The 23,530-nt window shown below is 44.3% G+C and overlaps 1 protein-coding gene across 7 annotated transcripts in view; it reads right to left on the bottom strand.

Moving 5' to 3' along the window:
- Nucleotides 1–2,026: 2,026 nt before the first annotated feature.
- Nucleotides 2,027–23,530, bottom strand: part of SUSD1 (sushi domain containing 1) — a 135,445-nt gene continuing 113,941 nt past the window's right edge. For 6 of the 7 annotated variants that reach the window (XM_012113334.5, XM_060408913.1, XM_042242889.2 and 3 more), the window contains 4 exons: nt 22,815–23,073; nt 19,903–19,942; nt 7,384–7,483; nt 2,027–7,036 (listed from right to left, as the gene is read on the bottom strand). In XM_012113334.5, the coding sequence (XP_011968724.3) occupies nt 7,036; nt 7,384–7,483; nt 19,903–19,942; nt 22,815–23,073 (400 nt within the window). In that variant the 3' untranslated portion in view covers nt 2,027–7,035. Of the gene's footprint in view, nt 7,037–7,383; nt 7,484–19,902; nt 19,943–20,084; nt 20,187–22,814; nt 23,074–23,530 lie in introns of those variants that run through there. The other variant, XR_009599115.1, reaches the window with a different exon arrangement.

Below are 23,530 nucleotides of genomic sequence, written 5' to 3'. Positions count from 1 at the left end.
ATTTCCCCAAACTGACAGGTGAGAAACGATATCTCACTAACTTACACTTTTCTTTTTCCTTAAGGTTGGTTTTTTTTTTTAATGTGGACCATTTATTTCCCCAGTCTATTCATTTATAACCATTTTCATCATTTTCATCAATTCATTGCCATCATTCCAGTGTTTCTCTATATAAAATTAAATACATATTCTCATTCCTCCGCTTTCTTACCTAAAAGATAGCATATGATATAAATTACCTAAAACAACAAAAATCTATTTGCATTCCAGTCCTGCCGCAAACCTTATTTCCCAAACACCAAATCAATCACCCACTCAGTCCTCAACAGTTCTAACCAGAACTGCACCGCAGTGGTGCCTTGAGGACTTCTGCTTCCCTTCCTTCACTTTGTCTTCTCATTATGTAGGAAAACATCACATTAGCCATTGAGTGATGTGGACCATTTTTAAAGTCCCTACCGAATCTGTTACAATATTGCTTCTGTTTTCTGTTTTGGTTTTTTGCCCATGAGACATGCAGGATCCTAGCTTCCCAACCAGGGATCGAACCCTCATGCCCTGAATTAGAAGATGAAGTCTTAACCACAGGACTTCCAGGAAAGTCTCTATTTCTCTTAAAAGTAAGATTGAACATCTTTTCTTGTGTTTAGGAGTCATTTTGATTTTTCTGTGAATTGTATTTTTCTATCATTTGGCCTCAACTTGGACTCTTTTCACTGTGATCAAATTTCAGAAAAATTGAAAAGAATAGGTTGCATGCACTCCCATATTCTAAAATAAGGATTTGCAAGTGGTCTTGTGACCGTTAGCCCAATACCCAGGTTGTAAAGTGGTTTTAAGTTGAAAAGGCTAAAAGAAAGTTCTCTGGGGAAAGCTGTTGGCATGCTGTGCATTGTCTATTTCCCACCATTTCGGCAGGAGGTAAGCGGACTTTCCTTAGGGCAAGTCAGGAAAGAGGAGCTTCAAGAGGACCTCCACTCAGAGACTTTGTGTCAGAGGACACAGTGCCTGCTATCTGATTCCAGGGATAAGAAACCCAAGGGTCGAGAAGCTGAGCCTGTCAGGCCAAGAACAGGACAGAAAAGTGGGAACTATGCTGGAATGCAGTAGAAGCTGCACTCTACTAATAGAGGCCAAAGGGTCAACTGGGTAAAAAACTGAAGTCTGTGGTTGAAGTGATCTGTGATGGTGGGGCAATCCCTTGTTTGGCCTGACAAGGGTCTGTGAGTTTTTGTGGGTCAAGTAGATAGTCGAGCTGGAGTTCCATCTTGATGTGACTTCTTCCCAAAATAGCAGAACTCCAGGGGAAGAGAATTCCAACAATGCCTGGAGTTAGAGGCTGTGGGATGCTGCACTTTCAAGGGCGGGATCAGAGGTAATGACTCAAGAGTTCAGGATAATAAGATATAAAATATCTAGGGACACACAACCAAAAATAAGCATTAGTTAGCCTGTAAGTTTGGAGAAGGTGATGGCACCCCACTTCAGTACTCTTGCCTGGAAAACCCCATGGATGGAGGAACCTGGTAGGCTGCAGTCCATAGGGTTGCTAGGAGTCAGACATGACTGAGCAACTTCACTTTCACTTTTCACTTTCATGCATTGGAGAAGGAGATGGCAACCACTCCAGGGTTCTTGCCTGGAGAATCCCAGGGACGGGGGAACCTGGTGGGCTGCCATCTACGGGGTCGCACAGAGTCAGGCACGACTGAAGCGACTTAGCAGCAGCAGCTTGTAAGTTGAAAACTGTGCTGTGCTGTACTCAATTGCTCAGTCGTGTCCAGCTCTTTGTGACCCCAAGGGCGGTAGCCTGTCAGGTTCCCCTGTCCATGGGATTTCCCAGGCAGAATGTGAGTGGGTTGCCATTTCCTTCTCCAACAGATCCTCTAGACCCAGGAATCGAGCCCGTGTCTCCTGCATTGGCAGATGGACTCTTTACCAGTGAACCACCCAGGAAGCCCAAGTCAAAAATTAGAATATGCTAGACAGGAACACGCACAAACGCTAAATGGAGACACGTATCATGTTCTGGGATAGAAGTACTCTTTATTTAATACATTCCCAAGAAAAATATGAAGATCTCGGGGGGAGGAATTGAACCAAATAATTCTTTAGTTTACATATAATAAATATGTATACATGAATAAATATATAATAAAACCTGAGGATACTTTGAGAATTAACAGAAAAAGGGTGGTAACTCATTTTTACTTGATATTAAAAAAACAAAAACCTATTTTAAACTCAAAGCAGGTGGTATCCGCATAGAGATAAATTAGTACAACAAAAGAGAAAGTTCGGAAATAGACTCTAGTATTTGATTCAGTATATGAGTCAAATCGCCAGGAAAAAAAAAAAAAACAGCAGTCAAGCCATATGCGTAGAACAAGTGGCTAAACCATTTAGCAACAATAAAAATAAAAAAAGACCCCTCCCAACCTCACTCCTTATACTAAAATAAATTTCAGAACATTTAAAGACTTAAATTTTTTTTAAACTGCTGAATTACAGTTGTTATCTTGAGATTGGAAGGTCCTTCTAAGCATGGTTCCAGGGCAAAATACATAAGAAAAAAGACTGATACCCTTGACTACACAGATTTAAAGTTTTTGTGTGGCAATGTATGACACAAAACAAGGTCAAAAGGGAAATGATAAAGTAGAAAATGTGTTTACAACATAGGCGACAGTTAAGAGTGAAGTTGCCATAATATAGAGCTTTTTCAAGTCAATATAAGATTCAAGCCAACTACTGAGGAAAAAAAAGGCACCCCAACAGAATTACAAAGGACCGTCAACATGCAAAACGAGAAATGCGAACAAAGCATTGGACGGTCATTTTCCACCTACTAGATTAATCAAGATTAAGGATATCAATGATGCCGCTTGTGTTGAGGCTTCCCGCCTGTGAGAGCATAAACTGGCATAAACTTTCTTTGAGATTTCTCTGATAACACGTAGTAAATCTAAAATGCATACAGTTTTCATTCTGACAACTTCACGTCTAGGAATTTAGCCTGAATGATAATCGTATACAACTATATAGAGGCATATAACGATAGTAAACATCTGAAAACACTCTAAATGCGCAACACACAACAGAGTATTGGTTAAATAAATTATGGTGCCAACTTTAAATGCTGTTACTATTGACATGAAAAAAATGTGGCCAGGATATGTTGATGGAAAAGAAGCATGTTAGAAACCATATGCCTTCCTTGACGCCGTTTTGGTAACCCTTAATTGTGCCCACAAAGTATGGATATGGAAACATAACTATATCCACACACATACACATATATCACCAAAATGACTCATTCATTCTCTCTGAGACAATGGGCATGCACTTTTCTTAAAACTGATTTGCCTCACTGAATCACTTGCCCACAGACACGCAAAAAGGCACACCCTCTTTCCTCTCCAAAACTGAGCACTTGAGTTTAACCAGCAAAGGCTGTAGGAGGCAAACAGTCCTTAAAAATACCATTTGATTGACTTCTACTACTACTGGCTTTCTCTTTGGTGAATCAAATGGAAAAATTAAGGGTTTAGGAAATCAAAATATCAGTTAGCAATATGAAGGGAGCCTTGATAATTCTATTTTCACTTCCTTTAAAATCAATTTAAACATTAACTTTTTTCCAAGCTACTGTGGAATGTCAAAGATAATCAGTTCTGCTCTGGTTTTCATCTTAAAGGGCCCAGATGCAATTATAGGCCTGGAGTTATGGGTGGACAATTACCTATTTCCCTTAATTAACCTCCATCTATTTTGTTTTTTTATGGCTCCATCTAGAAGTGGTGAGGGAAGGTATCTACAGTGAAAAAATAAGTATAAAAAGGCACAGGTGCTACAATACTAAAGGCAATAACAGTATATATATTATTATATATATATATACATGGTTTGGAAATATAAAAACCTGACTCTCCCAAGAATCAAATGGTCCTTCAAATCCCAAATGAGAACTGGACTTCCTGCCAGAATATTTGGCCCACAACTGAAGTTACGGATCTGTAAAAACCCATCTCTCCATTTTGAAATGGGGAAATGATAACCCCCAAGCTTCCCATCACAGAAAACTGCTGTGAGGATGGAATGAAAGAACATGTATAAACAAAAACTATGGTGGAGATAAATAAAAACTATGGGCACCAAAAACAAAAACAAAAAGTCAGCCAGGAAACAAACTGTCCAATATCTGGGTAACCCTCCAATTTTTATTTTTAATTTATTAGGGCACTCAAGACTAAATCTTAGCACTCACCTCTATACACTGTCACCAAGACTGTGAATTAAGAAAAGAGCCTTTCTCCATCTCTACTTGAGGACCAAGCTTTATTTAGTGGCCCTCAACTCTTTCGACAGAAGGATGCTGAATGCTTACAGGAAGACTCACCCTTGGTCTCCTGTGATGCTCTCCTGCCTTAGCCAGGAATCCGCTTGGGGAAAAAAAGGATGGTGCTGTGGTAAAGCTAACCAGGTAAATTCAGAGAACTTAAAGCTGCCTTCATGTGTATGAGAAAATGGTCAGGAAAGAACTGCAGGAAAATGGTGCATCTTTTTTGCAAATGTTCAGCACCTGCTTCTGTTAAGTATTAACACCAAGCAGTTCTGTGTTATAATCTGGAACATTCAGAAGAAGCAGCAAAGTTTTTGCTATTTCAGCACCCTTTCATGAACTGCTTTTACGTTTCTGCACGTACCCAAAAGTACATTTTACTTCGTATTTCGTTAGTTGTTCTAGGCAGACACTTTTGACACCAAGCAAATGGGATTTCTTCCTTTCAACGACATATGGACAACTGTAGCTTCTTTGGCAGTTAATTTGAGAACTGGAAATTAGGGGGAACTACAGAAACATACGGTATTCACAGAACTGGCAATAGATAATAATGAGGGGAGGAGGCTCAGATTCTTTGAACAGAGGGGGCTTTGGAGGGAAAGCCTTACTCATCAGAGACCTTACTCAATACTAACTGCAAGAATTTGTAATGATTCCCGAAATTCACCCAAGAGCTGTGAAAACAGTCTAAATGTGAATCGCTGCACATAAAAATTAAAAGTAGGAAGCTGTTTGTATTAGTCTGTTGAGAGGTGTACTCTACAGTTCACCTGAGATGAGGGCAGGCATGGTTCTCATGTTGATCCTAAGTTGCAGTCTGAGCTGGTACCTCAGGACAAAGGACAACTATTCCTAATACTGTCCGGTACTGGTCAGGGGCATGGTCAACAGCTGACCTTGAAAACCCAAGCATCTCGGTACCACTTCACTCTCTCTGATTCTTCGCAATTGGGAAGATATGCCTTGGGCTGGGAGCAGCTTCATAGAGAGCTTTCACCTGTTCTATTTCTGCCCGTGTCTCCTCATCAGTGCACAAGCCCAGGCTGCTCAGATGTGCCCCTCACTGATGCCCAGGGAGCCAGTGAAGCATGTGCCAGCCCACCACATTAGAAAGGCTGTCCCTTTTCTTTAGGACCCCAGTGCTGCCCAATTCTAGGACCACATTCATCTATGTTGCACCTCGAGTTGGGCAATAAGCCCCCCACCTTCTTCCCAAGTTCTCTATTCTCCAGGCCTGGAGAGAAAAGGAGAAGGTGGAAGAGGACACCGCTGTCCCTTAGAGAAGCCACAAGGCTCTGTCCTTCTCCCTTCCTGACTTGCTGAGCCTTGGAGTTACCCTGTAGTTTAGGGAGGAAAGTTCAGGAACACTGATTCGAGCTTCAAAAGTCAAATCGAATCCACTCTATCCATCAATTCAGCATATTGACAACGGGCCCAAGATTGCTTAACACCTAATGTGTCATGGTTAGTGACACTCGTAGTCACTGACATTGTGGATGAAACGCAGGATCATGTCAACCACATTGTTCCCCTCTCCTGTAAACACAGAGGCTCTGGCCACGGGCTTCATACTATTGAGACCTATTGTTATCACACGAACCCTCAATCTAAAGCACATTTTTAGGAAGCAGTGATAAAAATTTAATCAAGGCTGCTATAAACGTTCATGCGGATGAGAGCTAAGTTAACAGAATATTTTTTTACTGGAAGAAGACTCATGGCTTTTGAATACATATAAGACAAAGGGAACTGTATCAAAGTAATGGCTGCCTACCAGATACTGCAAGGAACTTACCGGAGTGGCCAGGATAGTATACTTTCTTTTTCTTTCTTCCCTTTTTTCAGTATTTTAAAACACTTTATTTATTCATTTTGGGCACACCACACAACATCCTAGTTCCCCCACCAGGAATGAACCCGTGCCCCTTGCAGTGGAGGCATGGCGTCTTAACCACTGGACCACCAGGGAGGTCCCAGGCTAGCATGCTTTCTAGTTAGTGGGTCACTAACTGCAGGAAAAGGGGTGCTTTTAAAGTGTCTGACACGTTTGCCTCAGTCATGATCTCTAGCCTTTGCACTGACGTCCCTCCTACAGTCAAACTCTAGCCCACATCTCAATGCATCTCACTGGTGGTGATATAGTCGCTAAGTTGCAACCCCATGGACTGTAGCCTGCCAGGCTTCTCTGACCATGGGATTCTCCAGGCAAGAATACTGGAGTAGGTTGCCATTTCCTTCTCCAGGGGATCTTCCCAACCTAGGAATCAAACTTGGGTCTCCTGCACTGCAGGCAGATTCTTTACCAATTGAGCTATAAGGGAAGCCTGTGTATGTCATTACTTATTGTAAAAGAACAGATTCTGAATTCATAACAGAGATGCTCTGAAGGAAGAGGCAGAGACTCTCAGGTATCACTTGGAGGAGAACACAGGCCCAGCCCACGTGACCTGCAGCCTGGGGTCAATATCACACAGTATATCAAGGTTCTCAGGTTCAGAGATACAAGGAAGACAGCAGCAATTCCCGAGTGTCCTCCTTGGAGGGATGCCAAAGAGATAGTGACCGTCTTGAATCTAGGAATGGGACTGCAGGTCCACGTCCACATGGGGCCTCTGCGCAGACCTCTGAGAAGCTGTCACGCCATCTGCTCCAGCGGCAGAGCGTCCCCTTCACACAGTGCCCACCGGCGATCTAGACACAGAGGAGGAAAAGAGAGTTCACTGACACACGCTGATTTTCCCATGGCGATCCCCATGTGCACAGGAAGCAGCCCGGGAGACGTGCCACGTGTGTGGGTGGCCAAGGAGCCATCACTGACCTTGCTCTTTTCCTGGGACTGGAGGGCATTCCCCATCCTCCCCTGCCCCTATCCAAGGTGCAGAGTCACCCATGCCTTTCACCTGCTGAGTATCTGTGGAGCGCAGGACAACTTCCCCCCACACCCCCTTTGACCCTCCTCGATCCCAGCTGTTCCTCACGGTTCCAACCCCCTCCTCCCTCCATTCCGCTCATTTCTCAAAAATGACGGTCTCACATACCACACTGCTGAGAAGGAGAGGGATGCGAGGACAATCACGACGGCCACGGAGCCCAGCCCAACGCCCAGCACCTGAGGCAGCGAGAGTGTGAGCGATGAACCTGTGAGACGAAAACCGCACCCTGAGCCCACAGTGTCTGGAATCACGGCGCTCCCAGGAGCTGCAGCCCACCTGCGCTCACTCCACATTGGCCAGAGCTTGACCCTGTTTAATAAACCATCCCCAGAAGGCCCAGAGCACCTCTGGCCCCTTGAGCTGGCCCTGAGAACAGGGCATCAGGGAAACACTGTCCCACGGCACTTTTGAAAAGGGAGCATAAATACTAGGCCACGTTCTAACTTGAATGTAACTTCAAGGGATAAAAGCTGATCTTTTGGGGGCACACAAACGCATACTTCTTCGTGTGCCTATCCTCCTTCAAGTCAATTACACTTGATCAGCTTTTATGGGCAGATTTCCTTTCCCTTGAGGGGGATGTCATTCTGACATCATTTGGAGTTTTGCTCCAAATATGGTAGTTTAGCTTGGTAGTCAAATACAGCAAACAAATTGTCTCTGTTGAGTAGAGTCATCTGTCACTTTTCCCACACATCAATAAGGGTGCTACCTCCCTGCTCTGTTCAGCAGGTTACCATGAGGATAAAATAAGAAAATTCCTGTAAAAATTCTTTGAAAGGCATTCATATGTTCTATTTGAGGGTGCCTCGCATGCCAACTCCAGGGAGATCCCTGGTTGTTAACGGGAAAACACCCACATTTGAGTCACACATTTGGGCCAAATGACTAAATCAGAGGATCATGTTCCAAACTAAAGGCCTCATTTTAATTTGCAAGCACTTACTTACCACTTATTATGTGCCAGACACTGATTGAAAAACCTCTCCTAACCACCCACTGGGTACCATAACAATAGCACCAAGTATTATTACACTGGGCACTATTATTATTCCCATTTTATAGAAGAAGAACCTAGACATGGAATGGTTAAGAAACTCCCCCAAGGTCACCCAGCTACTAAATGATAGAGCCAGGATTCAAACCCAAGCTGCCTGACCCTGGGGTCTTTGCTTGACCACAGCACCATGCTCTCCCAGTGCAGATCTGAATCCAGCTTTATCTGCAGCAGAGTGATTCCATATTCTCTCCCCAAAGTCAGGGGGCTCAGACCAGATCTTTCCTGCACAGGCTAACGATGCTGGGGCCTCGGGCTGTGGTGGTTCAAATTCCTCTTTGGAAGAACAAAAATCTGCACAATGGAGCCACCAGACTTTAAGATCTCAGGGGGCTGACTGCATACATAGAATTTTTTTTAAAAAAATGCCAACAAGCCACGGAATAAGCTTAAGGATGTGCATCCATTTCCAAAAACTTCCAGATGATTTGTTAACAGCTGTCATTGTTGGAATACCATGGGGGATCTTCTGGGGCCCCTCTCAGATACCGAAATCTTTAGATGCTCAAGTCCCTTATGTAAAATGGTACAGCACTTGCTTATAACCTGCTGTACATTTTAATTCATCTCCAGGTTATGGGCTTCCTTGGTAGCTCAGACGTAAAGAGTCTGCCTGCCATGCAGGAGACCAGGGTTTGATCCCTGGGTCAGGAAGATCCCCTGAAGAAGGGAATGGCTACTCACTCCAGTATTCTTTTTTTTTTTTTAATTTCTTTTTTAAAAAATATATTATTATTATTTTTTTTTACTTTACTCTTGCCAGGAAAATTTCATGGACAGAGAAGCTTGGTGGGCTACAGTCCATGGAATCACAAAGAACTGGACACGACTGAGAGACTAAGTATAACACCTAATACAATACAAATGCTATGTAAATAGCTGTAAATACAAAGTAAATGCTAGGTAAACAGTTGCCAGTGTGCAGCATATTCAATTTTTGCTTTTTGGAACTTTCTGGAATTATTTTTTCTGAATATTTTCAATCCACAGTTCATTGAATCCATGAACGTGGAGCCTACAGACACGGAGGGCCAACCGTATTTCATTTTTCTGTACCCTCCTTTTACTGATGCCCCAGGCATATGCTTAGTCCACCCCCTAGGTAACCCAGCACTGCCTTGGAAGAGCTGAAAACAGCTAAAGCAAATATCTGCTACGGTAAGGGGAGAGAAGCTTAAGAGGAAAAATAGCCCTTGAGCTTGAGACCCTCAAAACATAGATGACTTAATTCCCTGGCAGTGAATGTGGTGTATTTGAGAACAGTTCAAGCCACTTAACCATTTCAACATCAATTCTGTGCTGTCTAACACAGTAGCCACTAGCCCCATGTGGCTATCTAAATCTAAATTAATTTAAATTAAATTAGATTTGAAATTCAGTTTCTACAATGAGGTACTACCTCACACCAGTCAGAATGGCCATTATTAAGAAATCTACAAATAGCCAATTTTTCTCTAAATGTCCTGCTGCTGCTGCTAAGTCGCTTCAGTCGTGTCCAACTCTGTGCGACCCCAGAGACGGCAGCCCACCAGGCTCCGCCATCCCTGGGATTCTCCAGGCAAGAACACTGCAGTGGGTTGCCATTTCCTTCTCCAATGCATGAAAGTGAAAAGTGAAAGTGAAGTCGCTCAGTCATGTCTGACTCCTAGCAGCCACATGGACTGCAGCCCACCAGGCTCCTCCGTCCATGGGATTTTCCAGGCAAGAGTACTGGAGTAGAGTGCCATTGCCTTCGCCGTCTAAATGTCCTATGGACATCTAATAACAGCATATGAGATACAAAATATATCTAAAATTTTGTGGGATATAAGATTGGGGCTTCCCTGGTAGCTCAGCTGCTAAACCCCAGTTTGATTTCTGGGGTGAGAAGTTTCCCTGGAGAAGGGATAGGCTACCCACTCCAATATTCTTGGGCTTCTCTGGTGGCTCAGACGGTAAAGAATCTGCCTGCAATGCGGGAGACCTGGGTTCGATCCCTAGATTGGGAAGATCCCCTGGAGGAGGGGATGGCAACGCACTCCAGTATTCTTGCCTGGAGAATCCCCATGGACAGAGGAGCCTGGCGGGCTACAGTCCACGGGGTAGCAAAGAGCCAGGCACGGCTGGGCAGCTAAGCACAACTAGACACAGGACATAAGATTAATAGAAATCTATTATATTTAAATTATTAATGACATCATTCAAGATGTTCCTATTCTTATTTTTTCTGCACTTGATAAAATATTCTCAGATCAATGTTAATATGTCTCACTATGAGTATATATTTTTTGTTTTCTCTTATATTTCTTCTGATATTTTTGTTTTATGTATCTTTGTTTCTTTGCTGTCAGGGGTCTGACGGTTTATGATGTCTATCTTCTTTGTGAATTGTACCTTTTATCGTTAAAAAGTTCATCTTTGTTTCATTTAAAAATAAATAAATAAATTTTATTTTAAAAATAAAGAGGAAATTCTAATTTACCAATTATACCAATATATTATACTGTAAAAGAAAAAAAAAAAGCCCACAAATAACAAATGTTGGAGAGGGTATAGAGAAAAGGCACCCTTCTATACTGTTGGTGGGTATTGATATAGTTCTATACTATAAGTTGGTATAGCCACTGTGGAAAACGATATGGAGGCTTCCCAGAAAACTAAAATTAGAATTACCACATGGTCCAACAATCCCACTCCTGGGAATATTCCCACATAAAACTATAATTCGAAAAAATACATGCACCCCTGTGCTCAGAGCAGCCCAAACATGGAGACCACCTAAATGTCAATGGACAGATGAACAGATAAAGACGCAGCACATATATACAATGGAACACTACTCAGCCATAGAAAGGATGAAACAACGCCATGTGCAGCAGCACGGATATACCTGGAGATGATCACACTAAGCGAAGTGAGTCAGAAAGAGAAAGACAAACATCACCGGATATCCCTTACATGTGGAATCTGAAATACGGCACAGATGAACTCCTCTACAAAACAGAAACAGTTTCAGAGACATGGAGAATAGACCTGTGGCTGCCAAGGGGAGGGAGCAGGATGGACTGGGAGTCTGGGGTTGGGAGATGCAAACCACACATTCAGAATGGACAAACAACAAGGTCCGACTGTACAGCACAGGGAACTACATTCACTATCCCAGGATAAACCAGAATGGAAGAGAATACAAAAAAAGAATGTCTCTACGCGCTTAACCGAGTCACTTTGCTGTACAGCAGATGGGCACCACATCGAAAGTCAACTATACTTCAATTCTAAAAATTTGAAACAAAAATTCAGTTTCTCAGTCACACTCTTTTAAGTGCACATTTCAAGTGCCCAGCAGTCACATGTGATGCATGGCAACCACGCTGGACAACACATTTTTAAAACCTTTCCATCACTGCAGAAATCTACAGCCTGACATGGCTCAGATCTCTACAACCAGGCTGAGAGCCGTGTCATTCTACTGGAGACTCTCCAGAGGAGCCGGCACAGCAAAAGCAGAGTAGACACCTTTTCCTAAAGAGCCAGGCAAACGATTCCCTCAGAAAGTGCTGTCAAGAGATTTTCTAGAAAAGCTTGATGCATATTGCTTGGCTACTTTTGGTATTCAGAAGAAAAAGGCCTTCACATTTTTAAGAAGCCATATTATAAAACGGGAGGAGGCTCTCTGATTAAATTAAAAAATTAAGAAAGAAAAAATCAGGAGTGACTTGAATGACTAGATATTAAAACAGTACAGCATCAGCACAGGAAAGAATCCATCGGAACAAAATAGAAAGCCCAGGGTCTTCCGTGGTGGTCCAGTGGTTAGGAATCCGCCTGCCAGTGCAGAGGTCACAGGTTTGATCCTTGGTCTGGGAAGATTCCACATGCCTTGGGGCAACTAAGCCTGTTGGCCACAACTACTGAGCCTGAGCTCTAGAGCCCAGACTCTGCGACAAGAGAAGCCACCACAATGAGAAGCCCATGTACCATAGCAAAGACACAGTGCCGTCAAAAATAAATAAAATTTTTTAAAAATTTTAAGTAAAAAGCCCAGAAACAGACACAAATATATAACAGAATTTCAAAGCTTGAGTACTGCAGTCAGGTTGACCAAGTCTGTACTGGGCACCACCACTTCCCAGCTGTGTGACTTTGGGCAAGTTATTCAGCCATTCTGGGCCTCAGTTTCCCCACTGAGGGATGCTCCAATAATATGGGAATCACAGCCACAGTACCCACCTTATGAGATTATTATGAGAAATAATTGAGCTCAGACAGGTTAGAACTGTGCCTGGCACACCATAAGCAACTGTAAATGTTACAGTTGCTAATACTGGCATGATTCTTGCTGGTAGAACAGCTCCTGGTTCTATGTCTTTTTTCCTACATTGTACTTGTACTCTGTGAACTTGAGTCAATCCAATCACGGTATAGCCACATGCTTCTTTAGGGACTTCCCACATTAATTTTTTTACTGAGAAAATTTACAACCAGCCAATGGGTATTACATTTTTCAAAGCTCTGCCATCTGGCTAACCCTCCCTTCCGTGATCTCATGTCATTTTTCTTCTCAGTCAGTCGTAGAATATTCTTTTAGAAACCCAAGTGAGTGAATCATGTGTATATCCTAGATTCTCAGTGACTCGTTCTTTAACCAGTTAATCCATTAGGCTTAAACCAGTCTCTGTAGGGTGGCTCCCTGAAGAGGTATAGGGCTCCGAAGGAGTGACAAGGCTTCCCTGGCCTTATCTTTAACCTCTTCACTAATGGAAATATCACAGGTGCTGAAGAATCCATTTAAAAGGCCCCATTCCTACTCTTAGATTTTGTGACAGCTTGAGGACTTCCTATGGTTACGGACTTTTTCCACGAATTTACACCAGCAGGGTCATTTTCTGAAAGCAACAATTCTGTTCTCCAAAAGGTACAAATAATGGCACTGTGAATTCTATTTAGTGTGTTAAATTTCTCTCTGCTATTCTAGGGTTCCCTTGCTTGAATCCCCTGAGGAGTACATGCATGCATGCTAAGTCACTTCAGTGATGTCTGACTCTGTGCGACCCTATGGACTGTAGCCCACTAGACTGCTCAGTCCGTGGGATTCTCCAGGCAAGAATACAGGAGTGGACTGCCATGCCCTCCTCCAGGGGATTTTCCTGACCCAGGGATTGAACCCGCGTGTCCTGTCTCCTGCATCGACAGATGGGTTCTTTAACACTAGTGCTATCTGGGAAGTCACTCCTGAGAAGCAGAAGATGGCAAAGGAGACCAAAGTAGAAAACTAATTTAGAGATAAATAAAACCTGATGAATCAGTAAAATTATTGAATTCATCCTCTCTTGCAGCTTAACAAGTTACCATAGACTGAGCAGTAGTACCCATTTATCAGTTCACAGTTTTGTGGGTCAGAAGTTCAGGCACACTGACTGGGTTCTCAGCTCAGGGTCTTACAGGGCTGAAATAAGGATGGCAGGAGGTCTGCATTTCCCTCTGAAGTCTCTGGAGAAGAATCGACTTCCAAGCTCATGCAACCTGTGGGCTAAATTCAGTTCCCTGCAGTTGTAGGCCTGAGGTCCCCATATTATTACTGGCTGTCAGCCAAGGGCTGCTCAGCTCCTACAGGCTGCCAGCATCCTTGCCATGTGGTCCTCCCCATCTTCAAAGCCAGTAGGAGAAATCATTATATCAAATGCATCTCTCCCTTGGAACCTCCAAATTCCCCTGTCTCTGACTTCTGCTGCTAAGTCATTTCAGTCGTGTCCGAATCTGTGCGAGCCCATCCCTGGGATTCTCCAGGCAAGAACACTGGAGTGGGTTGCCATTTCCTTCTCCAATGCATGAAAGTGAAAAGTGAAAGTGAAGTCGCTCAGTCATTTCTGACTCTTCGAAACCCCATGGATTGCAGCCCACCAGGCTCCTCCATCCACGGGATTTTCCAGGCAAGAGTACTGGGGTGGGGTGCCATTGCCTTCTCCCTCTGACTTCTAGACACAGATTTAAAGGGCTCACATGATAAGATCAAGTCCACCCGGATAATCTCCCTATTTGGGACTCCAGTTACATCTTTAAATACTATCACAGCAACAACTAGAATACTCTACAAATAAGTAAGAGCAGGTGGGTGTACCCCAGGGACCAGCAATTTGTGAGGCTGTATTATTAGGAGAATACTACCTACTACAATTATGAAGGTTCAAAATGAGTGTGTATGTATGTATGTATACATACAGATGCACAGCATATTCATACATATACATACCCACTAGGCTTATATCTGGATGTCAATCTTCTCTGGCTTATTTGGTAGTGTTGCACCTGCTATGCTTCATTTTTCATCAGACTGTACTACTAGTTCCCCAGTAATCATTCAACCCAATCCAATAAAGTTTGGTTAAATACCTACTGCTTACCAGGCACAGTTCTCGCTCTTCAAATGCTATCCCTCAAGGGTATGAAATCTAGTGAGAAAAGACAAGTGCACCAGTGGCTTGAAAGTACAGTAGAATGGCTAAAGAGAGGGAGGGAAGAGAGATCCTGCCCTGTTGAGGAAATCTATAAAGTGTCAAGGAGAAAATGGCATTTGATTTTAATCTTGAAGAACAGGAGGGACTGTAATAAACAGAAATTGCAGGAAGATTATAGGGTGATCCAGGTGAAAGTAAGCACAGAATCATATGAGCAAAGACATTCAAGAGAGAAAAGAAGGGACACAGGCAGAGAAGTATGGGCACATTGGTTTAAATGGAGAAGAATGGAGATGCAATCAGAACTGAGGCCTTGGACACCAGACTAAGAAGTACTGGTAGGACTTCCCTGGCGGCCAGTGGTTAAGAATCTGCCTGCCAACGCGGGAGACTCGGGTTCAATGCCTGGTGCAGGAAGATCCCCCATACCGCAGAGCAGCTAAACTGTGCACCACAGCTACTGAGCTGGCACTCCACAAGACAAATCACCTCAATGAGAAGCCTGTGCACTGTAAGAAAGAGTAGCCCCTACTCACTGCAACCATAGAAAGGCTGTGTGCAGCAACAAAGACGCAGCGCAGCCAAAAGATATGTACATAAATTCCCCCCAGAGTAATTTTTTTTAAAAAGTAGTAGTGGAGAACTCTGGAGGGACCACCAGGGGAAATCAGAAAATCAGTACTGCACCTTATTAACATGTCGGGCGGCAGAGTAGGCTGGAGGGAAGAGGGAACCCCTGAACACTCTTGTGGGAAATAAGAAATAGGCTTGGCCAGTCGTCCAAAGGCCTCTGCTCAGGGAGTGAACACAGAAATGACAGAGAGGCCTGCCCAAGTGCAAAATGTGGGCTAAAAGAGAAAGAGGAGGGGTCATAAATGACTCAGAGGTTTCATGCCTGTGACTAAAGAATGTTCCCTGATGAGAATTACACTTTCTCATCATCTCACGTATCAGATGATCTTGTGCTATGACTCAAGAAAACACAGGCTCAAGTCCTTTGTGGCTGGAAAGGATCGCAGGGATCTTGGAGGAAGGAAATGAAGAACCAGCCAAGTTAAATACAATTTACAAGATACTCGACTGATTATGAGCAGGGCTCGGGCAAGGGAGCTCAGGCCTCAGCTCCCTTGATGAGTTTCCCATGAAACCCACTGCTGGCTCCCTGGTCGTCATCACTAAGCCCTCTTAGGAAAATGTATGAAAGGTGACATAGCATAATTCATCAGCGGGCAAAAGCAAGAATGGGGCTGTTGGTTGGCACGAGTGAACCGAAACAATCTCAGGACTAATTTGGATCCTAGTTTTCTCCAGATTACTTTCTGAAAAGGCAGTCTCCAAAACTTCTGCAAAAGGAGACTGCCAGGTGAGTGGCCACCCAAGTAAACCCTGTACATAGATATATCTGTGCGAGCGTCCCCTTCAGAATTTCAACACCACAGTGGGTTTTCTATTATCTCAGAGCTTTCTAGTAGCTTGTATTTAAAGGTTCAAACTCTCTTTCAATATAAGGGGGAAAGGGTACTGCCAAAAACCACTTAGATATTTCCAAAGCAAAATCTTTCCTGTTAATCTTGGTAAAATGACCATGGCCAGCTCTTCGGCCATATCTTCTATCTAGTGTGAGTTTGTTACTTACACCAAACAGCTGTGGAAAGTAGTAGATTCTGGAAGCTACTGTTTCTGAAGGGCCTAGCCACAATGCTTGTATGCCTCCATTTTTCGGATAGAAGCACCTCTTTCCCTAGTAGGAGCTCCTTCCCGCCCTTTAAGCTTTGGGGAATGGATTGGTAGAAAAATTTCCAAATGTTGGAATGTGTGATTGTTCCTTGTGGCCATCATTCAATTCCAAGAAAGGGGGCTTAGCTAACCGGAAAGCAGAAATGTACCAGCGCACATCTTTGTTAAGATAGGCCCTCACTTGTGATGCTAAGTGAAGTTAAATCAGACAGAGAAAGACAAACGCGGTATGATCTCAATGACACATGGAATCTTAGAAAGCTGAAGTCACAGAAACAGAGTGGTGGTTGTCAGGGGCTGGGGGGTAGGGGAAATGAGATATTGATCAAAGGGTATAAACTTCCAGATGTAAGATGGGTAAGGTCTGGGGATCTAGTGTATAGCATGGTGACTATAGTCAACAGTACTGTATTGTATACACTTGGAAGCTGCTAGGAGAGTAGATCTTAAATATTCATATATGCACAGATTTTATAGATGTATAAATTACATATTATAAGGTGATTACATAAGGTGATGGAGATAGTAATTAACCTCATGGCGGTAATCATTCTGCAGTACATACATGAATCAAATCACACTAAACACCTTAGTGAGTGAAGTCGCTCAGTCGTGTCTGAATCTTTGCGACCCCGTGGCTGTAGCCCCCCAGGCTCCTCCGTCCATGGGATTCTCCAGGCAAGAATACTGGAGTGGGTTGCCATTTCCTTCTCCAGGGGATCTTCCCGACCCAGGGATCGAACCCAGGTCTTCTGCATTGCACGCAGACGCTTTAACCTCTGAGCCACCAGAGAAGCCTGGTAAACACCTTAAATTCACACAACATTATATGTAAATTATTTTCACAAGAAAACTGAAGAAAGAGAGAGGGGCCCTCACTACATGGCAATATACAATCCAAGATGGCTGACAGTCAGGTAATGCTCAATGCCCAGATGAAAAGCCATGTGCACTACCCTTGTTGGAAGTTGGTGTGATGAGAGATAAAAAGATGGGAAATGAGTTTAGGGGATAAGCAGACTTCCCTGATAGCTCAGTCGGTGAAGAATCCACCTGCAATGAGGGAGAACTGGGTTTGATCCCTAGGTTGGGAAGATCCCCTGGAGAAGGTAAGTCTACCCACTCTAGTAGTCTGGCCTGGGTTGCAAAGAGTTGGACATGACTGAGCAACTTTCACTTTCAGACAAATAAAGGAAGCTTAGTTCTCCAGGTTCCTCCCAATCATTTCCTGCTAGGTACCCTCCACCGACAGGGTAACACATCCCCCAGTTGCAAAGCACCGCCTAGTGGATCCCTCCTGGAAGCAGGGTGATGCAGGCTTTTCCTAACCAACCCAGCCTATTGTTTTATGCTGCTCTGAGGTGAGGGACAGATGTAAGGAGTTTAACTGATACTCCAGGCTACAGCAGAATTCCTCAGGCAGTTGCTAGGATGCATGAACCACAAGGAAAAGGTCCAGACTCAAAAAGGTCATAAACCTGACAAGATTTCTGGTATTAGCTACAAATTAATGGAATTCCTATGAGTCAAATCCAGTGGCTGGCTGCCCTCTGGTTTACAGAAATGTCCTGCCAGGGAAATCCCAGCCTGGTGAACAAGACCTGTGGTAACTCAATCCCTAAGGCAACTCCTCCACCCAGATCACTGCCCCCCAGAAGCAGAAGGTTTGAGCTGTAGGGTCCTCAGCAGGCTCCTCCCCACTGCATTTCTAGAGAGAGCTCTGGAGCAAAGGGACAAGGTGCTCCCCCATCAATCAGGCAGAGCCCGAGGCAGCCAAACTGACTGAGCAGGTGACCCATTCTGCTGCCAGCCCAGGAGAGGCTTGCTTTTCCTGTCCAGCAGGATGGGGTCATTGGTATTGGTCCCCAGGCAACTGCATGGTTCTTTCGCAGGAGAAGGCCGGGGCTGGGGGGGTGGCGGCAGGGGACTATGCTGGGTCTTAGTTGCAGTGTGCAGGCTTCTTTAGTTGTTGCATTTTTGGCTTCTCTAGTTGCAATGCACGAGCTCTAGAGTGTGGCAGGCTCAGTAGTTACGGAGCACGGGCGTAGTTGCCCTGCGGCATGTGGGATCTTAGTTTCCCAACCAGAGATCGAACCTGTGTCCCCTGCACCAGAAGGCAGATTCTTGACCACTGGACCACCAGGGAAGTCTTGCACAGCTTGCTTCTTTATCTTTTCTTCCCATTTTTTAATGATTTTGTTTATTTAGTTAGTAATTTTTTGGCTGTGCTGAGTCTTCATTGCATCACGAGGGCTTTCTCTAGTTGTAGCAAGTGGGGGCTACTCTCTAGTTGCAGTGTACAGGCTTCTCGTTGCAGTGGTCTCTCTTGTTGCAGAGCACGGCGGCTCACAGGCGTAGCTGCATCACAGCATGCGGGATCCTCCAGGACCAGGTATCAAACCAGTGTCCCCTGTACCGAAAGGCAGACTCCTAACCACTAGACCACCAGGGAAGCCCTTTTCCTCCTTTCTAAATGAATGTAGTTACTGTGATAATCCACCTTTCCCTTTCATATTATATATTGTGATTTGAGAACGGTTTAATCTGCCATTTAATCACAGGCTGCTAAGCAGATCATGAGGAGCACTAAGTCAATAGGAATGGGTCATCCCTTGGTCTTGGACCTGGATTTAGTACAGATCCACCTTTGGACTGTCTTCTTCTTGGGTTCCATTTTTGGTTATCTGGAGGATAATTCCACTTTCTTAATGGAGGATGTTTTTCTAAATTGTGTGTGTGTGCGCGCGTGTGTGTGCATGTTCATGAGAAGTAGCCAAATGTTTGAAAGTAGTGGACTGTTTGTAGCTCTTTGCTTTGGTCTATCAACACGGTTTGCTGTTCCTCTTTTCCTGATGGGGACCATATGCCCCTCTCAATGCAACCCTGTGGGATTGCCCATCACACTGATCTGCACCCCCAACCAGCCATGCCAGTAAGTAAGCCCCAAGCCCCAGGTAGGCTGATCACACTACCCCATCTCCTCTTAACAGGGATTCATCCAATGGATAGTCACCTGCCTAGGAGAAGAGACTCCTGGAACTGAAAAACTGTCTGTCCCCACTGATGTGGCTAACGTGGGGCAGCTGCTGCCCATCCTGCCCCCCTGCGTAGTTCACAGTAGAAGAAAATGAAGCCAGCTCACACTTAGAAACAGAGGAGACGAGAGACAGAGAGAAAGGGAGAGTCCTACTCGTGGTGTTAAGAGCCCCGTCCCGGTTCCTGGTGATGCCACTCGGGTTCTGATTCCCTGCGCTCCCACCACCCCCATCCTTTTCAGCTATGGCAAGTCTGAGATGTGCTTCCATCACCTGTGACAGTTTAAAAAGAAATCTCATTAACAGACACTTCATGCTGCCGAGTGAACAGAGGAGAAAGGAGGACAGAAAACGGTTTTACCTTTTACATGAGCCCAGACTGCACAGGCACTTCTTCTCACCTGTAAAGGAAAGTAAAGCAACATGCATAACTGGGCAGCATGTGATGTCCGTTTAAATAATACACCTTTGCCCTCCAAGTTGCAGGGTTTTATCTCTTATTTTGGACAACATGATGTTTAATGTCTCATCCTGGGGACCTACCTGGTGGTTCAGTGGTTAAGATAGCATCACCAGCTCAATGGACATGAATTGGAGCAAACTCTGGGAGACAGTGGAGGACAGAGGAGCCTGGCATGCTGCAGTCTATGGGGTCACAAAGAGTCAGACATGACTTAGCGACTGAACAGCAAAAACAGTCAGTGGTTAAGACTCTGCGCTTCCGCTGCAGAGGTCGCTGGTTCAAACCCTGGTCAGGGAAGTAAGATTCTGCATGCTGTGCAGTGTGGCCAAAAAAGAAAAGACTCATTCAGCTGTAACATCTTACAATTTAGCCTTATGATCACCAAGCATTCAAAGGGTCTGGCAGGGCAACAGAGACAGAAGTGAGCCTAGGAATGATGACCCTAAAGCTTTCCAATGGCTCTCAGGAAGTACACACTCCAGGGAAAGAGCAGGCATGGCGGCGAATTCCATTCCCCTTGCCAGCTCTCAGCACCTGGCATTGACTGCCTGGAGAATGACGTTGAAGAGGAGTCCAAGGTCACATCCAGGTTCAGCAAGACATAGTGACGCATCTTATGGGCAAGGCTATGAGAAGGCTTGGGACATACAAATACTTCTCTAGATGACGGTTGTTGAGCTCAGTTGTTCAGCCATGTCTGACTCCTTGTGGCCCTGTAGACTGTAGCCCGCCAGGCTCCTCTGTCAGTGGAATTCTCCAGGCAAGAAACACTGGAATGGCTTGCCATTTCCTCTTCCAGGGGATCTTCCCGACCCAGGGATCGAACCCTCTTGTGTCTTCTGCATTGGCAGACAGATTCTTCACCACAGTGCCACCTGGGAAGCCTTGCATCAGCGCATTTAATAAAAGATAATATGCAAGAATAAAGTGAAGGGTATATTTCAAGATACTGGGAAAGAAAAAAGGCCTCAAAAAGCAAGACTGTTACTAGGGAACTGAGTGTATTAAAGGAGAGACATTGACAGGGCCAGATAAAGAAGGGAGCTCATTAAGATATAGTGGCTTGATCAGATGTTACATTTTATGAAACTCACTATGGCAGTAGTATGGAGCAAGGGTATAGGTAGAAGAGGCGAGACGATGAGTTAGAAAACTGCTATTCAGACAGAGAGGTCAAAGGCTAAACAGTGCTAATGAAAGAGAGAAAAGGATGGTATTAAATGGCATTAAGGTGACATAACTGACATAATTTGATAATGGACTGCACAAGAAGATAAGAAAAAGAAAGAAAAGAATTATTCCTAGATTTCTGTACTGACTTCCCTGGTGGCTCAGATGGTAAGGCATCCGCCTACAATGCGGGAGACCTGGGTTCAACCCCTGGGTCGTGAAGATCCCCTGGAGAAGGAAATGGCAACCCACTCCAGTATTCTTGCCTGGAAAATCCCATGGACGGAAAAGCCTGGTGGGCTACAGTCCGTGGGGTCACAAAGAGTCGGACACAACTTCACTTTCACCTTCTGTATTGGCAACTAGGAACATGGTAATGTTACTTAGTGGGGCAGATACATAAAAGGAAAAACAAAAAGAGGGGACTGGAAAACTCATTCTTCCCAATTTACAAAGCTCTAGTAAGGGCAGTACTGGCAGGTTTGAAATGGCAGCCCAAGCTGACTAATACACCCTCCCAGAGCAAAGTCCCGGCCGGAGACAGCAGGTCTGAGCAATCTCTAAATTGCTCACATACTCTACCGCTAGCGTTGTCTATGGCTAGAGATACCAAGTCAGGATCTCCAAGTGATATTCTAGCAAGGAGGCCTTGTCTCAGTCATAAAGACCTCTGCAACAAGTTAAGGGCAATATATTCTGGACTTTCGTCTTTCAATTCTTAATCCCTACATAATTGCCACAAAACACCCCCAGACCTTTCTGCTACCTGGACATAGTCTTAGTTTTATATCACACATGATAATGGCACATGTGACTTGTGTCCTATACAAAATTTAACAGCATGTTTCAGCCTTAAACATGTGATGAGCCTTACACGCAAGATGCCCCACATTCATCAGTCAAGAGATGCTTCTATTCATAGAATTCTTCTAGTTTTCATTGCCAACCAATATGAACTGATATCAAACTCGAGTTTTCCTACGGCAACCATGACAATGCTCCTTCCAGAAGCTCTTCCACCCCGACTGATGGACCCAGCTCTGGCTATTCTGCTTATAATCATTCATTCTGTAAAGAGTATACACGTCTCCTGTTTCCGTGTTTCTCATGAGTTCCCATGTCTCAAGAAAGAACCACTGCTAGAAACACATAGACTCTCTAAGGATTGAGCGATGAGAGTGGGGTTTACGCAACAGCCAAGGAAGTAACGGAAGCAGGAAATGGAGCCAGAAAATAGTGCTGAGCACAATCTGCCCCTCCCCTCTTGCTGCTTCCCAGAGAATGAGGGAATGCAGCAGCCTGGCAGGAGTACAGGGAAGTGGCAGAAAGATCTCGATGTTCCACTCCAGCTCAGGCTTCCCCAGTGCAAAGGGATGAGAGCACTCCATAAAGCTTAGGAAAAAAACAAAACAAATTCAGTCCAAACACAGATCCAAACAGGTTCCCCCAGCAAGTTCAGAATATCCACCTCCAGAAAGGTTTCACCTGCCCCTCCTTTATAAAGTGAAAGGGTTCGATACATGTTTATGGTTCTTATACGCAGTGTTCATCTCAGATACGGGGAAAATAAATGTTCAAATATGTAAATTTCACATGAAGAAGAAAATATCAAATTCACAAGAGTTTTTAAAGAACTGTACCTCATTCCATTCACTTGTGATTCGTAATATAATGCAGTAATCGTGCCCTGTTTTCAAGGGTGCATTATAATATTTCCCATAGTACAGCCTGTCTCCAATAGATATCTCCAGGGCATCATCGGGAATATCCTTGGCCAGCAGTTCTGCAGTCACGTATCCACTGGCCTCAGAAGCTTTGCTAAAGAATGAAGCAGCCTCTTCAGAATCACAAGCAAATGTGCTTTGGAGGGCCAAGGGAAGCACTAACACCTGATATGAACTGTAAGAGAAAAGAAAATGTCTATCAGACCCTTGCTTGGGTGTGTGTGGGGGGAGGGGGTTGTCATTCATTCATTTATTCACACTTACTGAGCACCGGCTATGAGACCAAGACTTTGCTAGATGCTGGAGATACAACCCTGGATAAAAGTCCCTGCCCAGGTGGGCTTCACAATCTGGCAGCTCCAACAGTCATGGAACTCCAGTGGGAACCAACCGTATTCATGCTTCATGATACTGGGAGAATGGTCTCTCTAAGTTCTAGCTGCAGAACCTGGGAGACTGACTGGAGCATACATGTCATAAAGTTGATCTAATCAGTGATTTTTCTCGTGGGCAAACAAAGTCCAGCTGGGGAAAGGGTTTAGCAGTCACATGGAGGCCTATTGCCGACAAGAGTTAGGGCACTAAGTCTGCCAAAAGGCTCCACATAATCACATGAGGAGCCTAAAACAGAA

This window comes from Ovis aries, chromosome 2 (assembly GCF_016772045.2).
Source record: "Ovis aries strain OAR_USU_Benz2616 breed Rambouillet chromosome 2, ARS-UI_Ramb_v3.0, whole genome shotgun sequence".
Lineage (NCBI taxonomy): Eukaryota > Metazoa > Chordata > Mammalia > Artiodactyla > Bovidae > Ovis > Ovis aries.
The sequence above is the reverse complement of the archived record's forward strand: the minus strand, read 5'-3'. Positions and strand labels throughout refer to the sequence as shown.